General features: G+C 42.6%; 1 protein-coding gene and 2 long non-coding RNA genes across 4 annotated transcripts in view; 1 reads left to right on the top strand and 2 right to left on the bottom strand.

The window, feature by feature from the left end:
• The window catches only part of LOC139362383 (uncharacterized), a 33630-nt gene extending 20188 nt beyond the window's left edge, over window positions 1–13442 (bottom strand). Inside the window, exons 1-2 of the long non-coding RNA XR_011621198.1 lie at window positions 13370–13442; window positions 4174–4252 (exon numbers count right to left, since the gene is read on the bottom strand). This is a non-coding gene — a long non-coding RNA (uncharacterized lncRNA). The remainder of the gene's footprint in view (window positions 1–4173; window positions 4253–13369) is intronic.
• LOC105463555 (ARF like GTPase 9) lies at window positions 601–20603 on the top strand. The gene is made up of 4 exons (XM_011710732.3): window positions 601–1557; window positions 6798–6960; window positions 14430–14605; window positions 20311–20603. The coding sequence occupies exons 1-4, from the start codon at window positions 1267–1269 to the stop codon at window positions 20488–20490; spliced, it is 810 nt and encodes a 269-aa protein (XP_011709034.2). The 5' UTR covers window positions 601–1266; the 3' UTR covers window positions 20491–20603.
• On the bottom strand, window positions 800–1932 carry LOC139362382 (uncharacterized). Of its 2 annotated transcripts, XR_011621197.1 has the most exons (3): window positions 1795–1932; window positions 1530–1689; window positions 800–935 (listed from the first exon to the last, which is right to left on the bottom strand). It is a non-coding gene; the product is annotated as an uncharacterized lncRNA (long non-coding RNA). The 2 variants fall into 2 exon arrangements; XR_011621196.1 differs by lacking the exon at window positions 800–935 and having other exon boundaries at window positions 1781–1932.
• Window positions 20604–21914: the final 1311 nt, after the last annotated feature.

Below are 21914 nucleotides of genomic sequence, written 5' to 3' on the forward strand. Positions count from 1 at the left end.
GTGCCACTGCACTCCAGCCTGGCGGACAGAGTGAGACTGTCTCAAAAAATAAATAAATAATTGTGCTAAACTGAAATATACTGAAGAGTTCAGTTTAGCAAGATAAAAGGAACCCTCCAGATATTTCTTAGTCAGTTTGAGAAACAATACCACCTTTGAAAACCACCTCGTGTGCCTTATTTACCATTTATTAGATAATTAGGAGTGACTAGACCATTAGGTTTTGGTTTTAATACTGAGCATTACTAGCAGCTGTGATTCTGGCAGGCTATCTCTGAATAATTTTTTAAAAAGCGAAATACAAGCGGGGCACGCTGACTCATGCTTGTAATCCCAGCACTTTGGGAGGCCGAGGCGGGTGGATCACTTGAGGTCAGGAGTTCGAAACCAGTCTGGCCAACGTGGTGAAACCCCGTCTCTACTAAAAATACAAAAATTAGCCGGGCGTGGTGGCTCACGCCTGTAATCCCAGCTATTTGGGAGGCTGAGGCAGGAGAATCGCTTAAATCCGGGAGGCGGGAGGTTGCAGCGAGCTGAGATCGCACTACTACGCTCCAGCCTTAGTGACAGACTGTCTCAAAAAAAAAAAAAAAAAAGGAACTTAAAACAATGGAACCCATTCACGTTCTTCTATCTGTCTTTAATAATCCTGGGTAGTAGTCTGGAGACACTCCTAGTGGAGTTTACTCGGGAGAGGGCGGAGAAATACACGACATGAGCAGTACAGGCTCGTGGTTGACAGCTGGCGGAAGGCTGAGAATCCTCCCCGGAACCTTTGGACTCTGGCGCCCCAGGGGTTCTTCGCGTAGGCTGGCCGGGCTCGGGATTGAAGCCGGAGACGTCAGACGCTAAGGTTGCTTAGGTTGCGGCCCGCGTGGAAGGCTCTCCTCAGCCACCCTGTCCGGCCCGAGGGAATCGCGCAAGTGACGCTTTTTCTGCAGCAATGATATATACCCCGCCGAGCTGTCCGCGTCCTGGTTGGGACCTCTTGGTTTCGCTTGGCTGGGCTCAACCCATCCCGTACGCCTCCGCCCTTCCCTCTTTGCGTGCCCCTGCGGATTCAGCGAATCTGCTGCAAGAAGCCCTGCATCCGCCAGGTGAGCGGCTGTTGGCGGCGCTGCCGGGGTTGGCGGCTCCCGCGGGTTGTCTACGCCGCGGGGCCTACGTCTCCGTCAGGCGTGCACCTTGGGAGCCACACCTGGGGCCCGGAGCCACCGCTCAGCACGCGGGCACGCGGCGGGAGGGAAGGAAACCGCGGCGCTGGGGATGGAGAGGGGGAAAGTGAAGAAGAAAGAGAAGGAAAAGAAGACGGAGAAGGAGAAAATCAGAGAAAAGGGAAAGGAAGAGAAAGTGAAAAGAAAGGAGGTGGAGCAGAAAATTAAAGAAAAAGAAAAGGAGAAGCAAGAGAAGCAGGAGAGGAGAAAGAGAGAAGAGAAAGAGGAAAAAAGGACAAAGCAAGGGAAGGAGACAAAGAAAGAGAAGGAACAATTTAAGGGACAAGAAGAGGAAGGGGAGAACAAGGACAGCACCTTGACAAGGACCCCGCTCGAGCCGCTGGTAAGAGATCCAGTGTCCAGGACCCCTTGCCCCAAGGCCATTGTCGGCTTTCAGACCCCGGCGCTGTCTCTGTTACGTTGGAGGCCCCCGACCCGCGCGGGAGGGAATGGATCTCAACTGAGGGCTATTTACCTATGGATGAAAGCGATGTGCCAAACTTTGAACGACCCATCGCCAGCCCCTTTTTCCCGGACCCCCTGCCCACCCTCGCCCGTATCGTTACCCCTGTGTCTTAACCTTCGTCGGGTCTAGTGTTGAGGGACAAGTGATCTCGGTCTTAATGGGGACATGGCGAACGGCCCCTCTACTGCCCTTGGATCTGTCCAGCGCGCAACACTAGCGCACAGACCACCTGACCACATTTAGAAACCAGTCCCGAACCCTCCCCGCACGCAGGCCCTCTTTGCAGTGAATGCGTTCTTTGTCAGAAGGGGCAGGGTTCCAGAATGCAGGAGGTGTTGGGGACGCTGCAGTTGATGCCTTCATTGTTTTCAGACCACCAGTACCCTGAATGCATGGCGGAAAAGTTTTAACTGACAGGTCTTAAAAACTTGGCATTGTTTGGGTCAGCTGGATGGTCTCTGTGCTCCTGGAGTTCCTGAACTGGCTCCTTGGCTTAGAGCTACGATCTGGTTCTAAACAATTTGAATGATTAACACAGTTGTTGTTTTTTTGTTTTGTTTTGTTTTGTTTTCTGTTTTCTTTTTTGTGACAGGGTCTCACTCTGCCGCTCAGGCTGGAGGGATCCTCCCACCTCAGCCTGGCACCGCCCCCATCTCCCAACCTCAGTGACTGGCACTACAGGCGCACGCCACCATGTCCAGCTAATTTTTGTATTTTTGTGTAGAGATGGAGTTTCGCCATGTAGCCCAGGCTGATCTCAAACTCCTGGGCTCCAGCAATCCGCCTGCCTCGGCCTCCCAAAGTGCTGGGATTACAGGCGTGAGCCACCACGGATTAACAGATATTTGATCTCTGGTAAAACACATACTACATAGACCCATATTTGGCTAAAGGAATAACTTCTGACAAAAAACCAATGGTGTTCAGCATCACATTTTGTGTCTGAACTCTGTTTTACAAATTCAGCTTTCCTTAGTCTCAAGAAGATAAATGTGAGGAAGCCTGAATGCAGAATTTCTAGGTAGGATGGGCGTAGGGACAGCCATGTGGTTGGAAAGGGAACTGGTGTTTTTGTTTTTGTTTTGAGACAGTCTGGCTCTGTCGCCCAGGCTTGAGTACTGTGGCGTGATCTCGGCTCACTGCAACCTCCAACTCCCAGGCTCAAGGCATCCTCCCACCTCAGCCTACCAAGTAGCTGGGAATACAGGTGCACACCACCATGCCTAGCTAATTTTTGTATTTTTGGTAGAGATGGGGTTTCGCCATGTTGCCCAGGCTGGTCTTCAACTCCTGAACTCAAGCGATCCACCCACCTTGGCCTCCTGCCGAGACCAGCTCGGTTGGGGAGACCCTACCCAGTGTCCCTAGAGGAATTAAAGACACGCACACAGAAATAGAGGTGCGAAGTAGGAAATCAGGGGTCTCACAGCCTTCAGAGCTGAAATCTCCAAACAGAGATTTACCCACATATTTATTAACAGCAAACCAGTCATTAGCATTGTCTCTATAGATACTAAATTAACCAAAAGTATCTCTTAAGGGAAACAAAGGGATGGGCCGAATTAATTGCAGCTGGAACATGCACTTAAGACACAGATCACTCAGGCTTTTGTTTGTGGCTTAAGAATGCCTTTAAGCAGTTTTCCGCCCTGGGCGGAAACTGTTCCTTGCCCTCATTCCTGTAAACCCACAACCTTCCAGCTTGGGCATTATGGCCATTATGGACATTTTACATTGCTGCAGAGATTTTTTTTATGGCCAGTTTTGGGGCCAGTTTATGGCCAGATTTTGGGGAGCTTGATCCCAACAGCCTCCCAAAGTGCTGGGATTACAGGCAAGAGCCACTGTGCCTGGCCTGGGAACTGCTTTTTATTCACACTATTTTATAGGACCTAAGATGTCGTTAGTCTAGGTACCACTAAGAAAGAAAAAAAAAGCCGGCACGGTGGCTCACACCTGTAATCCCGGCACTTCGGGAGGCCAAGGCGGGCAGATCACCTGAGGTCAGGAGTTTCAGAACAGACTGGCCAACATGGCAAAACCCCATCTCTACTAAAAATACAAAAAAATTAGCTGGGCATGGTGGCATGTGCCTGTAATCACAGCTACTCGGGAGGCTGAGGCAGGAAAATCACATGAACCTGGGAGGCAGAGGTTGTAGTGAGCCAAGATCGTGCCACTGCACTCCACCCTAGGCCACAGAGCGAGATTCTGTCTCAAAAATAAATAAATAAATAATTCTGCCAATCAAAATATGATATACTCTCAATTGTCAAAGACATCCTAATTTCAGAGATGTTAAAATGTGGAATGTGGGGGGCGGAATGTGTATCTTAGAATGAATGAAGTATGTCGGGGTAGGCTGAATGGTGCCTCTGGTGAAGACTGACAGGACATAATCCACTCTTGGCTGCCATTTCTTGGTGCCGGTATTGCTTAAAAACATGCAATTGTAAGCCATCCAGTGAAGTCTCCCTTGCCCTTCTTCCTTACCTTGACACACTCTCAGAATGACATCATAACATTTAGATGCAACTGAAGGGAATGGAGAAGAGCCAGGGATGGAAGACACCTATGAAAATACAATTTACTTTAAGAACCATCAAAGATTTGCTCTAAGAACAAATAAGTACGTTTTTTTTTTTTTGAGACGGAGTTTCACTCATGTTGCCCAGGCTGGAGTGCAATGGCACGATCTCGGCTCACTGCAACCGCCACCTCCCAGGTTCAAGTGATTCTCCTGCCTTAGCTTCCTCAATAGCTGGGATTACTAGTATGCGCCACCATGCCCGGCTAATTTTGTATTTTTACTAGAGATGGGATTTCACCATGTTGGTCAGGCTGATCTCAAACTCCTGACCTCAGGTGATCCACCCTCCTCGGCCTCCCAAAGTGCTGGGATTACAGGTGTGAGCCACTGCACCGGCCTACTTTTTTTCAAATTCTGTTATACACTGTATGGCCTTCATAGATCATGCTCTCTGTACAAGTCTTTATGTTAAAGTTTACACCCTGGAAACCACATTTCGGAGCACTCTGAACGATCTTCACACCAGCCTGCCCTTCTGTCCCTCAGTCATTTGCCATAAAAATTCTAAGGCTAATACATTGATAGAATGCTTCTTTCTTTTTTTTTCTTTTCTTTTTTTTGGGGGGGTCAGGGGGAATGGAGTCTCTGTCACCCAGGCTGGAGTGCAGTGGTGTCATCTCAGCTCCTGCAATCTCCACCTCCCAGGTTCAAGCAATTCTCATGCCTCAGCCTCCTGAGTAGCTGGGATTACAGGCATGTGCCACCATGCCCGGCTGATTTTTGTATTTTTGGTAGAGGCAGGGTTATGCCGTGATGGCCAGGCTGGTTCCAAAGTCCTGGCCTCAAGTGATCCACCTGCATTAGCTTCCTAAAATGCTGGATGAGAGCCACGACGCCCAGACTAGAATGCTTCTGTCTAAGTTTACTTCAAGTTCATCAGTTTGTTTTTTTGTTTGTTTCTTTGAGATGTTGTCTTGCTGTGTTGCCCAGGCTGGAGTGCAATGGCGCCATCTCGGCTCACTGCAACCTCCGCCTCTGAGGTTCAAGTGATTCTCCTGCCTCAGCCTCCCGAGCAGCTGGGATTACAGGTGCCCACCACTGCACCTGGCTAATTTTTTTTTTTTTTTAGACGGAGTCTCGCTCTCTTGCCCAGACTGGAGTGCAGTGGTGCAATCTCAGCTCACTGCAAGCTCCGCCTCCCAGGTTCACGCCATTCTCCTTCCTCAGCCTCTGGAGTAGCTGGGACTACAGGCACCTGCCACCATGCCCGGCTAATTTTTTGTATTTTAAGTAGAGACAGGGTTCCACTGTATTGGCCGGGCTCGTTTCGAACTTGCGACCTCAGGTGATCTGCCTGCCTTGGCCTCCCAAGTTCGTCTGTTTTTAAAACAAATATTAATTTGTGATTGAAACTGGCTTAATAATTTCTATAACCTTTTCATTTAATTGTGATACTTATATTAAAAAGTATAAGAGGGAGGCCTGGTGTGGTGGCTCATGCCTGTAATCCCAGCACTTTGGGAGGCCAAGGTGGGCAGATCACGAGGTCAGGAGTTCGAGACCAGCCTGACCAACATGGTGAAACCCCGTTTGTAGTAAAAATACAAATTGTGGGACGTGGTGGCGTGCTCCTGTAATCTTAGCTACTCGGGAGGCTGAGGCAGGAGAATCGCTTGAACCCAGGAGGCGGAGATTGCAGTGAGCCCAGATCATGCCACTGCACTCCACCCTGGGTGACAGAGCAAGACTCCATCTCAAAAAAAAAAAATGTATAAGAGGGAAACCTTTCTCTGAGATCTTACAATCTAGTTATTCAATTGTGAAGACAGGCGAAATTAATAATTGAGACCTTAGATGCTTATGCACTGAGTGGCACAGTCAATACATGCACCACGGAGGTCCCAAGACCCCAAACAAAATGAACTCAGGTGCAGTCTCCAATTCATAGACACGAATTCAAGAAGCAAAATGAAGTCTGAAAATTGGTCCTGTAATCTATAGCACTACTCATAAATGCTGGTAGTATTTATTTGATAGACTGATCAGGAGTTAGGGGATGGAGGAGGGATGTAAAATTAGTATCACATAATGAACAGCTAATTAGAAAATGTTCACTGGTTGGTATAGTTTGTTCTAGACCTATAAAATATTCGTGAAGTTTTATCCTTTTTTTTTTTTTTCGAGACAGGGTCTTGCTCTGTTCCTCAGGCTGGAGTTCAGTGTGCAGTCTCAGCTCACTGCAACCTCTGCCTCCTGGGTTCAAGTGATTCTTGTGCCTCAGCCTACCAAGTAGCTGGACTTACAGGTGCACGCCACCACACCTGGCTAATTTTTTGTGTTTTTAGTAGAGATGGGGTTTCACTATGTTGGCCAGGCTGGTCTGGAACTTCTGACCTCAAGAGATCCTCCTGCCTCAGCCTCCCAAAGTGCTGGGATTACAGGTGTGAGCCACCTGGCCCGTGAAGTTTTATTCTGGTTACAATTCCAAGAATATTATTGGATTCTACCACAGGCAGGCCCACTGCCAAGACCCAGAAAAATGAGCCCCTGATAGCATGGGCTTATTGATTTATCTTTTGTTTCACAGGAGAAAAACAAGCAAATCCTAGTGCTGGGCCTGGATGGAGCAGGAAAAACCAGTGTCCTCCACTCTCTAGCTTCAAACAGAGTCCAGCATAGTGTGGCACCCACCCAAGGTTTCAATGCAGTTTGCATCAACACTGAAGATGGCCAAATGGAGTTCCTGGAGAGTAAGCTCTCTGTTCCTTAGTTACAAGATAGCCACATTTTATTCTCTCTTAAGCCAGACATGATGTTAGCAACATTGAGTCTTTATGAAAACTAACACTGAATCAAATTTTCCTAGACTTTTAGAATGGATGTGTACTTTAATACCCAGGTACACTGTGGGGGGAATCACTTTTTGCTTTTTTGATGTTCTCCTTTTTACAGTAGTGGTGATAAAGGGGGAGTTTAGAGGAAGGCTTTAGCACTCCCTCCTATAATCTCCTGTAATCAGCCTTCTTCCCACACTGCTGCAAATGAGCATGCAATCTAAGTTTAAGTACATTGTGCTTGCTTCTCTGCAAATAAAATTATAGACAAGCTCCAAACCTCTTCTTCTAAATAGATGGCAGTCCACAGGCCCCTACTGGATAGTAATTCTGGAGTCACCACCTGTAAATATTACTCTCTCCTGAAGTTGGGTCAAGTCCTCTTGTCTTCTCTTTACACATTCATCCATCCATATGGCATTAAATACCATCTATAAGCTAATGGCTCCCAAATTTATCTATCCAGCCCAAACATATCCAAGTCCTCAAACCTAACAAGGGAAAAACAAAATGCTTGATTTTTCCCATATCTGTTCCTTTCCCTGTAATCTTCTGGTCAGTAAATGGCTCCATACCCATCAGGTTGCTCTAGCCAGAAACCTGAGAGTCACCCTTGACTCCTCCTTTTGCATCCCCACCTCCAGTCCACAAGTAAAACACTATGAATTTTGCCAGCTCCAATGCATCTCTCAAATGCATTGGTTACATCCTTTCTACTGCCTCTATGCAAGTCGGAACCTCAATCATCTATTACTTAGATTGTTATAGTCACCTTTTTACTTTGGCTTTTATCTGTTTATGAAGAGCAGTATTTTAACACATACTTATCATTTGCTAACTTAAAACTCTTCAGTGGAGATCTCATCCTTGTAATAAAATCGAAAGTCTTTATTATGGCCCATGAGGCTCTTCATAAACTGCCTCCTCCCTAACCTTACCTCACCCCAGGCTTATTGTACTCCTTTCTTTCTCTCCTTTTACAAGAGCTTTCTTGGGTGTGCCTTCTGTCAGACATACTACTACCCCTGCTCTTCCCATGATGGCTTGCTCCTCAACCTTCAGGGATTAGCTTACATGGCCCCATAAAATCAATCATTCTTTTTTTTTTTTTTTTTTTTTGAGACAGAGTCCTGCTCTGTCACCCAGGCTGGAGTGCAGTGGTGCAATCTGAGCTCACTGCAACCTGTGCCTCCCGGGTTCAAGTGATTCTGTCGCCTCAGTCTCGTGAGTAGCTGGGATTACAGGCACACACCATCATGCCCGGCTAATTATTTTGTATTTTTAGTAGAGACGGGGTTTCACCATGTTGGCCAGGCTGGTCTCGAATTCCTGACCTCAGGTTATCCACCCACCTTGGCCTCCCAAAGTGCTCGGATAACAGGCGTGAACCACTGCACCCAGCCCATAAAATCATTCTTTCTAAGTATGTTCCCCAATGCTGTTTGCTTCCTCCATAAGGTTTTTAATAACATTCACTATTTATTTTTATTTGTTTTTGATCTGTCCACCGAACTAGATGGTAACTTTTGCTATACTTGCTTTGTTCAACAATATATACCCAATGTCTGGCAAATAGTACATATTCAACAAAAATGTATTAAGTGCTAACTGTGTTCCCAATTTTTATCATAATCATCAATATCCTGAAGAAGAATAGCAGTTTACACTTGCAACCTTTAAGTTTTAAAATGTGTATCTTCACAGTGGCTATATTAAGCCATCAATTTAGGTAAGTTTTCATAATGCCACAGGCATAGCTTCTAAGGAGGCTTTTTTTAGGCTGCAGCATCCAGTGGTATTCAGTGATATAAACCTGTATGGGCTGCTATGCTATCGTGTAACACTTGGAGTATGTTGGGGATTGGTGGGAGGTGAAGTTTTATTGTATAAGCCTATTTGTAGAAATGATATATTCACATATAATTTTGCCTATATCTCTTCATCAACATTCTACAGATCATCTTAATCTTTAAAAAAAAATTCTTTTAGTTTATGCACTAAAAAGTAGTGGCAAAAATAAATGGAGAGATTTCAGTTCCTATTATAGTTTTTGAAGGGCCTTTCTGTGACAAAACCACAAATCCTGGTTAAAATTTATTTATTTATTTATTTATTTATTTTATTTATTTATTTTTTTTGAGACGGAGTCTCGCGCTGTGTCACCCAGGCTGGAGTGCAGTGGCGCGTTCTCGGCTCACTGCAAGCTCCGCCTCCCAGGTTCACGCCATTCTCCTGCCTCAGCCTCCTGAGTAGCTGGGACTACAGGCGCCCGCCACCACGCCCGGCTAGTTTTTTGTATTTTTAGTAGAGACGGGGTTTCACCGTGTTAGCCAGGATGGTCTCGATCTCCTGACCTTGTGATCCACCCGCCTCGGCCTCCCAAAGTGCTGGGATTACAGGCTTGAGCCACCGCGCCCGGCCTAAAATTTATTTTTTAAAGCATTGATGAACTTGCAACAAGTAAGACAAATTTGCAAGGCTACCTGCTTTACTCTTCCTGCCCTTTCCCTCCTTCCAAAGACAGAAAAATAAAACAACTCATGAGTTGAAACTGCAGTGACAGCCACAGTAGATAAGCAAATGAAAAAGCGGTGTTATCTAGAGGCACATACCAGTATTTAATCTGCAGTGGGCCTGAGACAAAATAGGAAAGCACTAAGATGCCTGCATGACATGAGGGCCCCTGGAAGAGTGCTAACATGCTCCCAGTCAGTAGCTCCCCCAGTTTCTAATTCTGGAGCAAAGACCCCCAGTATTCTCGTAAATTAAGATTAATCAAATATGAGTTCAGGCTAGGCATAGTGGCTCACATCTGTAATCCCAGCACTTTGAGAGGCCAGGGCAGGTGGATTGCTTGAGTCCAGGAGTTTGAGAACAACCTGGGCAACATGGCAAAATCCTACCTCTACAAAAAATACAAAAAATGAGCTGAGCATGGTGGTGCATGCCTGTAGTCCCAGCTACTCTGGAGGCTGAGGCAGGAGGATCGTTTGTGCCCAGAAGGCAGAAGTTGCAGTGAGCCGTGATCATGCCTCTGTATTCCAGCCTGGGCAACAGAGTGAAACCATGTCTCAAAAAAGAAGATGACAAAATCTACTGATCAAAACTAGCATTTAAAGCATTTATAATCTTAAATGCTTATAGCTGAAAGGAAAATAGCTGAAAACGTATAAGTTAAATATGCAATGTAAATTAGGTAAAAGAACAACAGAATAAAACCAAAGAGGTTGAGGGAGAGATGATAAAGACACGAAGTGAATGAAATTGATGAAGACACAGTAGCAAAGATCAGCAAAGTCAAAAGTTAGTTCCTTGAATAGATAAACAAAATAGACAAATTTCTGGTGAAATTCATTAAGGAAAATCTGGAAACCACAAATAAGTAATGTCATGAAGGAAAAAGAGCATATCATTCATTAAGATGACAAGAGTATAATACCTGTGTTAACAAATTTGTATCAATAGATATAAAGTCCTGGATAAGTGGCAAAAATCCTCCAAATATGTGTCTTAGGAAAATGGACTCAAGAAGAAATAGGAATATTGAATAATTTAAAGCTTCTAAAGAAATCAATAGCAAAAAATCATCCTATAATGAAAAACACCCGATCAGTTGGTTTATAGGTGGGCTCTTATCAATCTTAATCTTACATAAATTCTTTCAGAGAATAGGGGAAAAAAAGAAATGCTCTCCAACTCACAGTATGAGGTCACTGTATATCCAAACCAGCAAAGAGTATGAGAAATGGAAATGCAGAAATCTGAACAAAATTGTAGTAAACTAAATTCAGTTAATATATTAAAGAGATAATATATCACCAGATGAGTTTCTCCAAGAATGAAAGGTTGGTTTAACATTTGAAAAATAGCCAGGTGTGGTGACTGATGCCTGTAACTCCAGCACTTTGGGAGGCCAAGGGGGGCGGATCACTCACTTAAAGTCAGGAGTTCAAGACCAGCTTGGCCTAACATGGTGAAACCCTGTCTCTATTAAAAAGACAAAAATTAGCCGGGCATGGTGGCAGGTGCCTGTAATCCCAGACACTCAGGAGTAGCTGAAGCAGGAGAATTGCTTCAACCCGGGAGGTGGAGGTTGCAGTGAGCCAAGATCGTGCCACTGCTTTCCATCCAGCCTGGATGACAAGAGCAAAACTACATCTCAAAAAAAAAAAAAAAAAAAAAAAATTTCATTCAACATTATACAGGAGGTTCTAGTCAGTTTGAGAAAAAGAAATAAAAGGCATAAGAATTAGAAGGGAAGAAATAAAACAATACTTATTTACAAGTTATATGATTGTCTTCAAAGAAAGCCTAAAACACCCTTCAAATTATTAGAAATGATAAGAGCTTGGCAAGACAACTGTATATAACAATATAAAATTAATTGTATTTCTATTACCCAGCAGCATGCAGCCATTTTCAATAGCAACAAAAGATAGGAATAAACCAAACAAAAAAATGTGTCTATCTATACAGAGAAAATCTGTAGATATCATTGAATAACACTGAAAGACCTAAATAGAGACATAATACAGTTTTCATGAATAGGTAGACATTATATCAAAAAAAATTAATTCTCCCCAAATTGACATTTAGATACAATTCAATTCCAATCAATAGCTCAACAAGATTTTTTAAAAAGAGTTTGACAAGCTGAGGCTAAAATTGACATGGGTGAGCAAAGGAGTAAAGAAAGTCAAGACACTCGAAGAAATTAGTAAGAAAGATGGACTTGTCCTGTCAAGTATCAAATCTTATTATAAAGCTATGAAATTAAAATGTGTGGTGTTGGCACAAGAATGAACAGAATGACCAAAGGAACAGACCAGAGAGTCCACTTGGGAAACTATTCAATAAATGGTGCAGGGACAACATGGAATAAAAATGAAATTAGTTTCCTGCCTCCTATGCATACAAATGTATACATCAATTTCCGATGGATAAAAGCCAAATGTAAAAAGCTTTGTGGAGAAAATATAGACTATCCTTATGACTTCAGGATAGAGAAAGATTTTTTAAACAGGATACAAAAAATAATAACCATAAGAAAGATGGATAAATGTAACTACATTAAAATGGAAAACATCTGTTCATTAAAAAGATGCCACAAAACAGGAGAAGATACATGCAACACATCCAAGCAAATGCCTAGTATCCAGAATATATAAAGAACTCCTACAAATAAAAACAACATAAAAACATTGGCAAAAGACATGAATAACATTTCACATAAAACAAATTAGAAGTGAACATATGAAAAATACTCAACTTGATCAGTAAGTAGAATTCAAATTAGGCAAAAAAAAAAAAAAAAAAGAAATCTGATAATATCAAGTTTTGAAGAGGATGTGGCCGGGTGCAGTGGCTCACTCCTGTAATTCCAACACTTTGGGAAGCCAAGGTGGGTGGATCACTGGAGTTCAAGGGTTCAAGACCAGCCTGGGCAACATGGCGAAACCCCAGCTCTACAGAAAATACAAAATTAGCCAGGCTTAGTGGCTCGTGCTTGTAGTCCCAGCTACTGGTGAGACTGAGAAAGGAGGATCGCTTGAGCCCAGAAGGTGGAGGTTGCAGTGAGTGGAGATTGCACCACTGCCCTCCAGCCTGGATGACAGAGCACAACCTTGTCTCAAGGAAAAATAAAATAAAAATAAAAAGAGGATGTGGATATAGAGGAAACTTATTGGCTATTAGCTGTTGGCAGAGTGTGTATTGGTAACAACTTCTTTGGAAAATAATTTGGCGCATTTGGCATTAGTTCCATGCTTAGATAACTGGAGAAACTCTTGCTTGTACGGACCTCAGGAGACAAATACAAAAATGTTTACAGCAGCATTGTTTATTGCAGCAAGAAATGAGGAACAACCCAAACGTCCACTGATGTTTTAACTAAGTGTGTTAAAACCATATGAGTTACTTAGAAGGTCACACAGCACTATTTTAACAAATTAAAAACACAAAATACTTCAAAGAATGAGTAGCCTACCTCTGTACAAAGGAAGCCAAAGGGAAGGCAAAGATCCTTTCTTGTTAGCATTTAAAATACTTTTGTTAAGTTCTTGAAACAGAGGTGCAAAAAGTTTTTCTGTCAAGGACTACATAGGAACTAATTTATGCTTTGCAGGCCACCTGCTCTCTATTGCAGTCACTCAACTCTGTCTTGAGAAAGCAGTCATAGACAATATGTTCTATATGTTCAATGTTACTATAAAACTTTATTTCTGGGCACCAAAATCTAAATTTGATATAATAGTCCTGTGTTAGAAAATGTTATTCTACCTTTTTTTTTTCCTCTAGTATTTAGACATGTAAAAGCTATTTTTACCTAGTGAGCTGTACAAAAATAGGCAGTTGGTCAGATTTGAACTGTGGGCCATGGTTTGCCAATACTCCTCCTAGGACAAAAATGAAAACAAAATCCATTGTATATATGTTATTATCATTAACCAAAAAAGTTTATTCTGGGAAGAATCAGCAGGATGAAGTAATCAAAAGGCATTTTTTTTTCTGAAGCAAATATTCCTGAATACCCACAGGATCATGTTAACTCTGTGCAATATTAAGAGGAGAAGTTATTTCTAGGATTTTGACAAAGGAAAAAAATTGTGCAAGTGAGACTAGCCAATGAATTCAGTTCATTTAAAATTTATTTTAATGTATATTTTATCCTACCATCCTTTTCCAGTCTTAATTATTTTAGTAGCATACTCCCATTTTCTTTTTCTTTTTCTTTCCTTTTTTTTTTTTTTTTTTTAGATAGGTGGGGTCTCGCTCTGGAGTGTGGTGGCGCAAATACAGCTCACTGTAGCCATGTTCACGCCACTGCACTTCCTGGGCTCAAGTGATCCTCCTGCTTCAACCTCCCTAGTCGTTAGCACCACAGGCATACACCACCACACCGGCCCATTTTTTAGTTTTTATTTTTGTAGAGACAGAGCCTCACCCTGTCGCCCAGGCTGGTCTTGAACTACTGGGCTCAATCAGTCCTCCTGCCTCAGGCTCCCAAAATATTGAGATTACAGGCGTGAGCAACTGTACCTGGCCTTACTCCCATTTTCTGAGCTATAACTGATAAAGATGCAGTGGCTGACATGGCTGCTGTGGACAATGGGATCAGGAGACATCCCCTGTAGTATTTCGCATCTCTCTGCTGATCCTTTGTGATACAGTAATGAATGAACCACTTGTGATGGTTCTTCTCACCAACCAGTTCCCCACTAACATGCCTCTGGTCCCTCTGAGGACTGGGTACACTCTAACACGGTGATATTTTATCAAAACACCTGTCCTGTGTTCAGAAATCTGGATGTGCCCTCCCTGCTCCCAGGGTGGGTGCTTCTGTAATTTTGTGTGTGTGTGTCTTCTTCCTCTACTATTCTCTGTAGTTGGTGGCAGTGAACCTTTTCGGTCCTACTCGGAAACGTACCTATCCAAGGGATTGCTGCTTATCTTTGTGGTGGATTCAGCAGATCACAGCCGATTACCTGAAGCCAAGAAATACCTTCATCAGCTAATTGCGGCAAACCCAGTACTTCCTCTGGTTGTGTTTGCAAACAAACAGGTAAAAATCTGTGCAAATATAAATTGTACTCAGTAGTTTTGTATTTAATACAAAAAATGTATATGTGTAATAGCTAGTCAACAATAAGCTATATATTTAATTCAGTTTATGTTTATTAGAGCTCTTGGATTATAAACACCTTGAAGGTAGAGACTATTATTCATCTTTGTGTTCCTTGTAATACCTAGTATACTGTCTTGTGGATGCTAGGAATTCAACAGATGTGTGTTGAACTTACTTCAATAAATACATGTTAATTGTTAAATTTGATTCAACAAAATATGAGTGGCTACCATGTATAAAGAAATCGTTTTGCTTTAGATCAATCAGACTGAGCCGAACTTACTCTACACATGCATTAAAAATATTAAATATATGTGGAGAATTTGGAACCCTTGTATACTGTCGGTGAGAATGTAAAATTGCAGAGCTGCTATGGAAAACAGTAACATGGTTCCCCAAAAGAATCAAAAATAGAGGCAAGGCGCGGTGGCTCACACCCGTAATCCCAGCACTTTGGGAGGCCAAGGGTGGGGGATCACGAGGTCAGGAGATTTTGACCATCCTGGCTAACACGGTGAAACCCCGTCTCTACTAAAAATGCAAAAGATTAGCCGGGAGTGGTGGCGGGGGCGTCTGTAGTCCCAGCTACTCGGGAGACTGAGGCAGGAGAATGGCGTGAACCCGGGAGGCGGAGGTTGCAGTGAGCCAAGATAGCGCCACTACACTCCAGCCTGGGTGACAGAGTGAGACTCCGTCTCAAAAAAAAATCAAAAATAGAATTCCCTTATGATGCAGCAATTCCACTTCTGGGCATACAGTGAAAAGAATTAAAAGCAGGGACTCAAACTGATATTTGTATGTTTGGCTGTTTTATGTTTCTTTATGTTTTATATTGTTTTGTTTTATATATTTTATGTTTTTTGTGATATGTTCATAGCAGCATTACTCATAACAGCCAAAAATGGAAGCTACCCAAAATAAATGGATATATAAAATACGGTATACACATGCAAAGGGATTTTTTTTTTTTTTTTTTAAGGCAGCATTCTGCTCTAGCACCCAGGCTAGAGTGTAAGTGGTGTGATCTCAGCTCATTACCTCCTGGGTTCAAGTGAGTTGCTTGCCTCAGCCTCCCAAGTAGCCAGGATTACAGGCATGCACCACCACTCCCGATTCTTTATTTAGTTATTTATTTATTTTTTTGAGACAGAGTCTTGCTCTGTCTCCCAGGCTGGAGTGCAATGGCGCAATTTTGGCTCACCACAACCTCCACCTCCCGGGTTCAAGTGATTCTCTGCCTCAACCTCCTGAGTAGCTGGGACTACAGGCACATGCCACCACACCCGGCTAATTTTTGTATTTTTAGTAGAGACAGAGTTTCTCCATGTTGGCCATGCTGATCTCGAACTTTTGGCCTCAAGTGATCCACCCACCTGGGCCTCCCAAAGTGCTGGGATTACAGGCGTGAACCACCGCACCCGGCCACAATGGGATATTGTTCAGCCTTAAAAGGGAAGGAAATTCAGACACATGTCCCGACATGGATGAACCTTGAGAACATTATGCTAAGTGAATAAGTCAGTCACAAAAGGGTAAATACTATCTGATTCCATTTATATGAGGTACCTAGAGTTGTCAGATTCATAAAAATAGAAAGTGGAGTGGTGATTTCCATGAGTTGGGGGAGGGAGGAATATGCAGTTATCATTTAATGGATACAGAGTTTCAGTTTTGCAGATAAAAGTTTTGGAGATGGATGGCGGTGATAGTTGCATAACATTGTGAATATACTTGATGCCACTGAACTGTACACTTAAAAATGGTTAAGGAGAAAAATTTTGTGATATGTATTTAACACAATAAAAATTGAAAAACAATTTAAACATCTATAATATTATAATGCTAAAGTCCCTTTCTCAATTGTTAGGTTTGCCAATCATAGAAGAGCTCAATTCCTGACTTTTCTCCTACTACTTCTATGGGTGAATGTATATGGAAGTAAACTAAGTAATTAAAAATGATGACCTCAAATAGGAGCCTATGTTAAAGTCCAGTACAGAAGCTAGTCCAGCAGACTGTCTCAAAAGAAAATTTAAAAAAAGAGAGAGGGATGCTTTTATTGTTTTGTTTTTAAGTGGAGCATCTTAAGTACCATAAACTACAAATATTTAGATCATGGTACATGTAAGTGAGCTGTATAGTATTCCATAGCATTAATATGCCAAAATGTTATTGTTTTCTTACTGCTGGGAATTTGAATTATTTCCAGTTTTTTATTGTTCTTAATGGTGCTGCCAGTGAGCCTTCATGTATGTGTCTCTTTGAGGATGTGTATGAACATTTTGCTGGTGGATATGCCTAAAATAATTGCTGGGATTTTGGATTTGTACATATTCTGTTTTATTAGATATCACCAAGTTACTTTCCAAAGATGTTGCGCCAATTTATTCTTCCACCAGCAGAATATGACAGTTTTTGCGGCTCTACATCCTTTTGTCAATACTTGGTATTGTCAGACTGTTTCATTTTTGCCAGTCTGATGGGTGAACTTGTTTTTTATTATTCTGATGTTCATTTCCTTAACTACTTGTGAGTTTGAACATTTTTTCAGAAGTTTATTAGTTATTGGTCTCCACATCTGTAAATTGCCTATGAATATGTTTTCCCAAATTGCTACTAGGGTGTTTATCTTTCTTATTTTAGTTGTAGGAGTCTCATATCATTTGGAAAAATAATCCTTTGTTAATAATGTGCATTAAAATTATCTTTCCCAGCATCCTGGTGGCTTATCATTTTACTTTGCTTACTTTTATACAGAAGATTTTCTTCCCTCCCCTCCCCTCTTCTCCCCTCTTTTCTTTTCTTTTTTTCCTTTTTTCTTTTCTTTTCTTTTTTTTTTTTTTTTGACAGAGTCTCACTCCATCACCCAAGCTGGAGTACAGTGGTGTGATCTCGGCTCACTGCAAACTCTACCTCCCAGGCTTAAGCAATTCTCCCACCTCAGCCTCCCAAGTAGCTGGGACTATAGACACGAGCTGGCACACCCGGCTAATTTGCATTTTTTGTGGAGACAGGTTTTCGTCATGTTGCCCAGGCTGGTCTCAAACTACGGGGCTCAAGCAGTCTACCTGCCTCGGCCTCCCAAAGTGCTGGAATTACAGGCGTGAGTCACTGCGCTCGGACTTTTTTTTTTTTTAAACAGGGTCTCACTTTGTTGCCCAGGCTGGAGTGCAGTATAGTGGCATGATCATAGCTCAGTGCAGCCTCAACCTCCCCAGGCTCAGGTGATCCTCCTCCCTCAACCTCCCTAGTAACTGGGATTACAGGTGTGCACCACCATGCCCAGCTAATTTTTTTTTGGCATTATTTGTGGAGATGGGATTTCACCATGTTTCCCAGGCTGGTCTTGAACTCCTGGGCTCAAACAGTCTGCCCACCTCAGCCTCCCAAAGTGTTGGGATTACAGATGTGAGCCACTGCATCCGAGTGATTTTCATTTTTAATATTCAAATTTATCAATACTGTGCCTTATGGTTTGTATCCATTATCTTCATCAAATTGAATAAACAGAGCCATTTGTTATCACATTTATAGCTTTTTTTGGGCCTTAATGATAAAAGATTTGAATATCCTAGTTTAAGATTAATGCATCTTTGTTTATATTCCTTGGCCAAAATATTTGGTCCAAGCTTTTAGGTGACTCACTGGTTCAAGTTATTACATAAGGGTTTTCAAAAAGTCATCTTACCATCTTTACTCTTTGGGTTATGACCTCTATTAAGGCACATACAGGAAAGTGTGGAATAAACCAGATATTTTTGCCTGATGTGCTTTATCATTACAGAGAGCCCCTTCTCCCATCCATCACCCTCCCTCCCTCCCTCTCCTATTTCTTCCTCTTCAACTCCACCAGTGAATTTATTAACCCGAGATATCATTCACATGTTAAGGGATCCATTAACACTGTTCAAAAAGTTAGCATAGGCTCTAAACAAATTCAGGTTTCAAACAGGCAACTACCAATATCTGGAAAGGTAATCAACTCCAGCTAAGTACCGTGGACAGCACATCAGGAAAAGCCCCACAGGCTCCAAGTGATAGAATTTGATAGGTTTGGGACATGCACAGCGGCCCATGCCTATAATCCCAGCACTTTGGAAGGCCGAGGCAGGTGGAACACCTGAGGTCAGGAGTTGGAGACCAGCGTGGCCAACATGGTGAAAACCCGTCTCTACTAAAAATAGAAAAATTAGCTGGGTGTGGTGGCATGCACCTATAATCCCAGCTACTTGGGAGGCTGAGGCAGGGGAATCGCTTGAACCTAGGAGGCAGAGGTTGCAGTGAGGCAGTGAGCCGAGATTGTGCCACTGCACTCCAGTCTTGGTGACAGGGTGAGACTCCGTCTCAAAAAAAAAAAAAAAAAAAAAAAAAAAAAGATAGGTTCATACTGATACAAGAAAAAAAAAAGGCACAATATTAGGTTATTTCCAAAGATTTAAAAATGATCTTCTAAAATTTAGGGGGAATGCTATGCAATAACAAAAAGCCATTTACAAACGCAATTTTAGAAGTGAAAAAACTTTCACAAAGGACTGGAAAACTATAGCTGAATCTGTGTATTTACGAAAGGGAATGTCACAGGTCATTTGCTTAAATAATTCTTGGCGTATGAGAGTTAAAGATGTATGTTTTGACCTTGCCATTTCCATCATAAGGAGGTTTTGGCCCTGGCATGCGGCCTAAGCACAGGCTTCCTGTCTTCCCCTCTCTGCCTCTTGCTGTGGCTTTCCCTCTTCCAAGACTCCCCCATCTCTTTCCCTGTCTCTCCTCTGAGCCTCCTCTTCCCACTGCACCTTGTCTCAATCTGTTCTCTCTCCATTCCCTTCTCTGTCTTCCTCTACTCCCCAAAATTGGTCGAGGATTTTTTTGTTCAATAGAAATAATGAGCACAAAAGAAAACTCACAGTGGCAAGAACTATAATTGGTAAAGTATGATATAGACCTAAAACAATAGATGAATCAAATTTCTGTTATTAAATAGAAATAAAAAGAATTGCTCCTGTTGAAATAATCTTAGAAGATTAAAAGGAAAATGGAAAAACAAAATTAGACTGGGTGCAGTGGCTCATGCCTGTAATCCCAGCAGTTGGGGAGGCCTAGGTGGAAGGATTGCTTGAGGCCAGGAGTTCGACACCAGCCTGGGCAACATAGCAAGATGCTCCTCTTTACAAAATATTTTTTAAAATGAGTGGGTCCGGTGGTACAAACCTGTAGTCCCAGCTACTCAGGAGGGTGAGGCAGGAGAATTGCTTGAACATGGGAGGCGGAGGTTGCAGTGAACCAAGATTCTGCCACTGTACTCCAGCCTGGGCGACAAAGCAAGACCCTGTCTTTAAACAAACAACAAACAAACAAAATTAGAAACAGATTGACTGCACTGTTTAGAAAACGAAGGTATTATATTGGCTTAGCTTCATTCCAGAATATACTTTTTTTTTTGATAACTCATAAATGCTGGCATAATTCTTATGAAAACATTTTTATTCAGACAACCTCTGGGCTCATAATAATGGAGTCACAATATCCTTTATATGAAAATGGGGTGGTCACTGAGAGCAATAAATAAGAGTAATAAATGTGTTTATCTGAAAGGATTGCAAAATAACCAACTTTGTCTTATTCTTATTCCACTCCGGATGAAGGATCTTGAAGCAGCCTATCACATTACAGATATCCATGAAGCTTTGGCATTATCTGAAGTGGGAAATGACAGGAAGATGTTCTTGTTTGGAACCCACGTGACTAAGAATGGCTCAGAGATACCATCCACCATGCAAGATGCCAAAGACTTGATTGCACAGCTGGCTGCAGATGTGCAGTGACCAGGACTCAGCCCACTGTGCGGCTCACGACTGAAATGTCATCAGTGTTGAATGGCAGGCTTGAAGCCAAAGGTTTCCACTTTCAAATAAAAATTAAGCCATTTCCTATTTTCTCAATGCATGGGATGTATAGTCAGCCCTCCATATCCATGGGTTCCACATCTGCGGATTAAAGAACTGTGGATCAAAAACATTCAAAAAGTAAACCCACTAAAGAATAATAACACAACAATAAAAATAATACATATATAATTTTTTTTTTTTTTTTTTTTTGAGATGGAGTCTCGCTGTGTCGCCCAGGCTGGAGTGCAGTGGCCGGATCTCAGCTCACTGCAAGCTCCGCCTCCCGGGTTGATGCAATTCTCCTGCCTCAGCCTCCCGAGTAGCTGGGACTACAGGCTCCTACCACCTTGCCCGGGTATTTTTTTGTTATTTTTTAGTAGAGACGGGGTTTCACCGTGTTAGCCAGGATGGTCTCGATCTCCTGACCTCGTGATCCGCCCGTCTCGGCCTCCCAAAGTGCTGGGATTACAGGCTTGAGCCACCGCGCCTGGCCTAATAATACACATTTTAAAACACAATATAACAACTATTTACATAGCACTTACATTGTATTAGGTATTATAAGTAATCTAAAGATGATTTAAAGTACACGAGTAGATGCGTGTATGTTATATGTAAATACTATGCCATTTTCTATCAGGAGCTTGAGCATACACATTTGCCTGTGCGGAGCTTGGAGTGAATATCCCTGAGATTTTACCAATGGACAGCTGCACACAGATAGTGTTAACATATTAACAGCATCTCTATTGGATTTTGAATGTTAAAAATATTTGTAAAACAGCGTATTGGGGGGATTGCGATTTTTAATCAACAAAGGTAAAATGAACATTAGCAAGCATTTGTCCCATTTATTGTATTGCAATGGCATGAAATTGATATGAAATTTTTTTTGGGTGGGTGGATAGGGTCTCACTCTGTTGCCCAGGCTGGAGTGTAGTGGCGTGATCTCAGCTCAGATGATCCTCCCTCGTCAGTCTCCCAAGTAGCTGGGACTAGAGGTGCATGCCACCACGCCTGGCTAATTCTTCTATTTTTAGCAGAGACGAGGTTTCACCATGTGGCCCAGGCTGGTCTTGAATTCCTGAGCTCAAGCGATGTGCCCGCCTTGGTCTCCTAAAGTGCTGGGATTACAGGAATGAGCCACCGCACCTCGCCTTGAATATATTTTAGTATGTTTTCTCTTTTCAAGTAAAAAACCAGGTGTCTTTCCGTTAAGTTGATCTGTTTTTAACACTATAGGAAAGAAATATCGGGACAGGACAATGAGGAACGTGAACTTTGTCAAACCCCTAGAGAAATAAACATTAACAGTATTCAGAAAGAGTTAGGAAGGGTTTCTTTTCCAGGAGCTTGTTAGA

The sequence above is a fragment of the Macaca nemestrina genome, chromosome 3 (assembly GCF_043159975.1).
Source record: "Macaca nemestrina isolate mMacNem1 chromosome 3, mMacNem.hap1, whole genome shotgun sequence".
Classification (NCBI taxonomy): domain Eukaryota; kingdom Metazoa; phylum Chordata; class Mammalia; order Primates; family Cercopithecidae; genus Macaca; species Macaca nemestrina.